Source organism: Magnolia sinica, chromosome 9, assembly GCF_029962835.1.
Source record: "Magnolia sinica isolate HGM2019 chromosome 9, MsV1, whole genome shotgun sequence".
Lineage (NCBI taxonomy): Eukaryota > Viridiplantae > Streptophyta > Magnoliopsida > Magnoliales > Magnoliaceae > Magnolia > Magnolia sinica.
Genome location: NC_080581.1, coordinates 10,043,845 through 10,051,005, shown reverse-complemented (window position 1 = coordinate 10,051,005; position 7,161 = coordinate 10,043,845). Strand labels below are relative to the sequence as shown.

Sequence of the window (7,161 nt, the reverse complement as noted above, 5' to 3'; positions counted from 1 at the left end):
TTGGATCTGACCACTAGGATGTTAATCAAAGGTGGGCCCCACCATGTAATACAAATATATGAATAATAATACCGTTAATATAATTGATAGGACCCTGACATTCAAATCAACCTAATTACATTGCAGAGTCAATACTACCAAACTCAGGTGAGTGACCCAACTTGTCTCATAATTCATTAAAATTAAAATAAATCATTGTGATTGTTTGATTTATTTACTGGTTTGAATATTTTGATATGATGATTGTACGATAAATTTATATGTGAATATTTTAATTGAGACAACTATGCTAAATATGAAAAATACGCATTTACTTATCATCCCTCATTCATTGCATTGCATAATGCATGGTTGATCCTAGGGGCCCTCCCTGGAAGAAATGTCGATCCTGGTAGAGCGTTACCAGATGCGAGATATGCTCAAGCCTACCGAAAGGTGGAAGCCTACCCAACGGGTGGATGCGGGTTGACGACCTCCAACCTAAGCAGATGGACGATCACCCCATCTGATGCATTCATACCCCATTTTACATTCATATCTTTGTACATGTATTTTTGCATTATTTTAATTATTATGATTATGAACCATGCTGGGTTATATCACTAAGCCTGGCCAGCTTATATTTTTTTATTGATGGAAAAACCATACAGAGGAACCATTAGCAGATGACGTGGTGCAAGAACCGGAAGGATCTACTGTACCTGAACACGACCCACTTGAATCATGGCCATACTTATCTGAGGATGAAGTGGCTGCATTAGAAAATTTTTAATTATATGTTTTATTTTGTTAGCACAGCTTAATTAACGAATAATACATACTGGTATTTATTTTGCGACTTTAAGGAATTATTTAGCTTTATTTCTTGGGACCAATATTAGCATGAAATAAATATCATTATAGTATAATGGTATAATAAATGAATAATTTTAAGGTTTATTTTATTTTAAGGATTATTAAGATTTATAAATGCTTAGTTGATCGGTGTTATGTATTATGTATGTGTGATTGAGATTATGGTGGACTTTATATTGAATGTAAATATTACATGCGATTAAACTGATTAAAGAATTAAGTTGGTATACTTTGTGTATAAGTTACGAACCAAAACTCGAGTTTGAGGGTGCACACTCTGTACCCGGATTTTGGGGCGTGACACTACCGGATGGACGGTCAGAATCTTACCATCACGTGTCTCTTTGTCGGTAGTGGGATTTGATCCCATTTTGGTTAGTCGCGACAGACGAGAGACAAGATCCAATTCCATTTGCTAGGAGGACGTTTTAGCTTTGGCGCGTCTGATCCGGATGGGCCTTTGTCGCCCAATATCTTTCACGGGACACGTGGAACAGTGGATCCTGTCCATGGACGGCTTTCAGTCGAAAGTCACAGCTAAATGAACGGTTTTATTCACTTGCACGGGCCTCAAAATGTACGGTCATGATGAAACTGATTCGATGATAGAAACTGGTGACGAGGATCGTCCATCCAGTGTGACTACCTACCAAGGGCCATCTAGGGTTAGGACCCACTAGTTGAACGGCTAGATACCCCTCCGCATCAGCAACATTAGCTAATGAGCAGCAAACTTCCTTCATGGTCCATCCATCAGCTATTTTTAGAAGAAGATTATCTCCTCTTCTAGTCATGGAAGGCCCATTAAATGGACCCTTGATGATTAATCGACATTTATAAAGAAAGTTCCCATTCAAACGGTATTAGAATGTTGAGGCCAGGTCTATCTGTATTGTTGGGCCTTTGTGAATATCCAAGATGAGATCCACCATCAGTAGTTATTGGGCCTCAACATTCATTTCCAAGCCCAGTCTGCAAGCTTTTGCCTCAGCCAAAAGCCGGATTGAACGGCCATGCCTGTTTGAGCCCAGCCCAATTTCACCATTGGATGAAGATGATGACCAACCAAGATCATGTAAACAAGGGAGAGAATGGTGCATTTATTTGATATTATCATATTTGGGTCCATGCATTAACATCATAAGAGGCAAAGTACATGATCCTCATGATCGTATATGAAGCATGAGCCACAGCCAAGTAGAAAATACATGAGATATGTTGATTGCACCACCATTATTGCTGCTGTACTCCTCACTCCATCTTTATCATTTCAACCCTACATTTTCACAACATAAGATCAGTAGCTAATCAATGGTGATAATGATGATGATGACGGTATAGTGTATGTAGACCATCTCCGAGATTTATTTTGTACACATGCACACTGATCAATGGGCCATGGTCTAGATATTGATATAATGATCTGATTGAATGACCCAAATCATCTGATCAATGGCACTCTTTTGGATCGTGGCCCATAACTTCTGATCATGATCTAGGTGATAGCATTATCGATTACATGGTTAGCAACATCCCATCTACGTAGCTTTCGGGCTATTGCACATCCAATAGGTGACCCACTGAATTTGGGTCTCAGATCAACAAGCATATGCAATTATGCATGGATTTTGAATGGCCCTGGCCCGTGTACTAAGCCTGAACAGTTCAAAATACCTTCATTAGATAGCCCAATCGATCCCCGACCCATTGACATCTTATGAGGACCACACCAACGATAGTAAGATCATTTAGAAAAAATGAAGGACGATAGATGGGCCCTACAGTTCATAGTCAATCTTGATCTTGCTGGCTGTGAGGTTGGCAATGATAGAGAATGCGTCTTGAGATAGATTGAGGGTCTCATCGCAACCTGGCGCCGGACAGTGATCGACGATCTTGACGATGACGCTTTTTCCTGTACAGGGATGGAGGAACTGGTCTGCAGGGCCAGTGCAGTTCACGGAATAGTATGTCCCACATCCGGCTCCGTTATCATAGATAACATCAGTCGCCCCAGCGATTAACACGCCTTGGTCTTCAAAGCCGTAGCATGCTGACGCTGTCCATTGCAAATTTAAGGAGGTCAGCACACATCAGATGGAGATATCTAACTAGTATTAGAATGCAGTGGGCCTGATGAAATATCGCATGCCCCAGCAGAATACGGAAGCAGTTTGGCTAATGTACCACACACCACCGATCTGGCTGGTGTGGGTACGTGTCGTGCGCGAAGATGAGCGCTGCCGCCCTTCGATTTCCGAGTCGTATAAACGGTTCAAAGGAGATCAAAGTTACATGGCCCCCCAAAATGATGTATTTATTATATCCACACCGTTCATCCATTCTAAGATATCATTTTAGAGCATCATCCCAAAAATAATTCACATCCAAAGCTTAAATGGATCACACCACAAAAAGGAGTGGGACAATGAATGTAAGGCCCACCATAACGTTTATTTTCCATCCAATCTGTTCATAAGGTCACACAGACCTAATATTATAATGATCCAAAACTTCTGTTACCCCCAAAAGGGTTTCAATATTAGACTTTCAATCCCTCACTTCTTTTCGCCGTGTGGTCCACTTGATCTTTGGATCTGTCTTATTTTTTTGTGTCAAGCGTTATGAAGAGCTCTCAAAATAGAAGGACGGTTGGGATATAACACAAACCTCATTATGGGACCCATATAACTTAGTGACGTCAGCACACAGCCAGATCGGTGGCGTGTGGTACACCAGCCAATCCGCTTCCAGGCCACACACGGTCCTACCCGGACGCGGCCCAGACAGTAATCCGTCCTGGCGGGGCTCTGTGGGGCCCACCTTGATGTATTGTTTTATCCACACCGTTCAACGTTTTTAGCAGATAATTTTAATATGCGAATCAAAAAAATGAGACAGGTCCAATGCTTAAACGGACCACAAAGTGGAGATTGAACATCTACCATTAAAAACTTCTTGGGAGCCGGAGAAGTTTTGGATGAAGCTGAGATTTGTGTTTTCACTTCATCCACGTCTATATGACCCTATGAATAGGTTGTATGGTAAAAAATAAAAATAAAAATACATCGGCTTTTAGAAAGGTTTCAACGGTAGCTGTCATCATCAGTGTAGGTTCCTTTGGTGTGGTCAACTTAAGCCTTGGACCTGCCTCATTTTCCAATTGGCATATTAAAATTATCTGCAAAAAAACATTCAACGGCGTGGATAAAACACTTACATCACGGTGGGCGCCACAGAGCCCTGCGCCGCCCGGACGGTAATCCGTCCGGGTAGCACTATGTGTGGCCCACCGTGATGTCAGTGTTTTATCCACTCCGTTCGTCATTTTTCTAAAATCATTTTAAAATGATACCCCAAAAATTTGAGGCAGGTCTACAGCTCCAGTGGACCACACCAATGGAAGCTGCACTGATAATGACACCCACCGTTGAAAGCTTTCTAAGGGCCACCGTGATGTTTTTTTACCATCCAACCTATTAATAAGGTCACATGAACGTGGATGAAGTGAAAAAACAAATATCAGATTGATCCGAAACTTCTCCAGCTCTAAAAAGTTTTTAATGGTAGAAGTTAAATCCCTACTTTGTGGTCCATTTAATCCCTTTACCTGCTCATGTTCTGGTCCATAACTTAAAATGATCTGCGAAAAACGATTAACGGCGTGGATAAAACACTTACATCACGTTGGGCCCCACATAGCTCTGCCCGGACGCAATCCGCGTCCGCCACACACCATATAGAGATTCGTACTCACGAGTATAAGGAGGATCATAGTAACGGGCAGTTCCTGAAACTGCAGTCACCACCGAAATGAAACCTAATATCATTACCATCACCACCACAAAACCCTTCTCCATATTCTCTCTCTCTCTCTCTCTCTCTCTCTCTCGTATGATAACAAAGGAGAGGAATGGTCCCCTTTTATAGGAAAAGGTGGGACGCGGTTTGGCTGGTGACCCAAACATAGCCAGCTAGCTGATGTCAAAGCTCTGTGGGCCCGGCAATGATGAAGATGTTTTATCCATGCCGTCCATCCATCTTTTTCAGATTATTTTAGGAATGATTCGAAAGTTGAGGAATATGTAAAGATCAAGTGGACCACGCCACAGAAAACAATGGGGGTAACGATGTCCACCGTTGAAACCTTACTAGGACCCAAAAGTGATTTTTTTTTGGTCATCCAAACCTGTTCATAAGGTCATACAGACCTGGATGAAGGGAAAACGCAAATATAAGATCGATCCAAAACTTCAGTGGCTCCCAAGAAGTTTTCAATGGTACGCGTTCAATATCTACTGTTCTCTATGGAGTGGTCCACTTGATCATTGGATATGATTCAAATTTTGAATTATAACCTAAATTGAGCTGGAAAACGGATGGACGGTGTGGATAAAACACACACATCATGGTGGGGCCCACATAGCTTTGAAACCAGCGAGCTGGCCGGTGGTCACCCGCCAAACCGCGTCACCTTTCTTCCATGACCAGTCTCCTCGTCAGATTCTCGTGATAGTTGATAATCACCACGAATATGGTGGTCACTCATCCTCCTATGTGGCGCAAGCGTACGGCTATCAAGGCCATCCAAATCGAGGGGTAGTCTGTGGATGGAGAGTTATCTAAAAAATAAACCAAGAAATCCTAACCATCCAATAGATAGTTATCATATGCATCGGTAAAATCAAAATGTTGAGTTGTCAAAATTCTAAGCACAAAATCAGGTGGTAAGATCAGATTAATTTTGGGTTTTTGGTCGTTCTACAATTTGATAAACCAAACGTCTGGATTCTAAGTGTATCCATGACATGCCTAGTGTGGAAGAGGAAAGTACATCTCTGGAATGGTGGTAAACTATCATAGGAGCCACGCTACACCCACGACATTGGCATGAAAGAATCGTGCAAGGCTAAAGCTGCCCATTCATATGTCCCATCGATGGAAATCACCTCCCTTGGATCAACCCACTTAAATAGGACGCGGTTTCGATGGATCCCTGACTGTGGGGCTAGGTTGATGCGTTTGTCTTACATCCATGCCGTCCATCTATTTCACCGGATCATTTTAGAGCCTAAGAGCACAAAAACAGCGCATCCAAATCTCAGGTCGACCACACCACAGAAAACAGTAATGTTAGCTATTAAAAACTTCCTGGGGACGACAGAAGTTTTGTATCAAGCTGAGATTTCTGTGGTCACTTCATTCAGGTTTTTGTGACCTTATCCACAGGTTAGATGGCAAATAAACATTCCAATGCTCCCCAAGTAATTTTTAATGATGGTAATTCAATCACCACTTTTTCTTGAGGTGTGGTCAAAATGACATTTGGATCTGCTACATTTTTGATCTCATGTCCTAAAATAAGCTAGAGAAATGGATGGACTGCATGGATATAAGAACCATACGTTAACATGGGCCCTACAGTGAGGAATACATGATCCACCGAAACCGCGCCGGAAAATATGGACCCGAATCATCTTCGGATAGGGTACAGGTTTTATCCGCAGCGTCTATCCATTTTTCCGCGCTTTTTTACACCACAGGCCCAAAAATAAAGAAGATCCAAGGCTCAAGTGGATCATACAGTGGAGATTGAATACCTACCGCTGGAAACTTATCAGGGACACAGCACTCTCGTACAAAGCTGACATTTGTTTTTGTTCCTATTTTTTTTATAAAAAAAAACTTCATACGAGCCAGACAAAACTATGGCCGGTGGCCATCCCTGTTTTTCCCTCTGGTGCCCTATAACACACTAGCTATGTGAGTCCAATCAATTGTATTTTAAGATCCACTCCATTCATCAGGTTCTTTATCCGATTCTGGGCCTTGGAGACAAATAATCTGGATCAACAACCAAGGTGGGCCATGCCAAGGGGAACATGACTATTGGATGCCAACCCTTGGTTTGTGTGGGTCAGCTTGGGGTGTATCTTTCATCAAACCCGTTAATCAGGTGTAACTGATTAAGATAAAGTGAAGATTAAAAAAATCAGCTTATCCAAAACTCAGGTGGGCCATACCGCGAGAACTTAAAGGTTTTAGGACCAAATTTACATCTTTCCCATTTTTGTGGCCCATAGGAGTACTTTGTTAGGTTGATCTTGATTAATGTACGGTTCAGATAAGGGTTTCTACCTGATAGAAGGAGTGGATTTACATATAAATATGGTGGGGCCCATAGAGCTTGGATCTTACCCAGCTGGGTAGAATAGGTGATGTAGATGATTCCAATGAAGTAAAGCTCGTCCGTACGATAAACCTCGTCTATATGGGCAAACCACAAGGATCCTACAACACGTGAAC

At 42.0% G+C, this 7,161-nt stretch overlaps 1 protein-coding gene across 1 annotated transcript; it reads right to left on the bottom strand.

Annotated features, from left to right (window-relative positions):
* Positions 1-1,931: 1,931 nt before the first annotated feature.
* On the bottom strand, positions 1,932-4,741 carry LOC131256134 (EG45-like domain containing protein). Its single transcript, XM_058257183.1, has 3 exons — positions 4,613-4,741; positions 2,638-2,914; positions 1,932-2,131 (listed from the first exon to the last, which is right to left on the bottom strand). Exons 1-3 carry the CDS (start codon positions 4,713-4,715, stop codon positions 2,107-2,109), a joined length of 405 nt encoding a protein of 134 aa, XP_058113166.1. The 5' UTR covers positions 4,716-4,741; the 3' UTR covers positions 1,932-2,106.
* Positions 4,742-7,161: the final 2,420 nt, after the last annotated feature.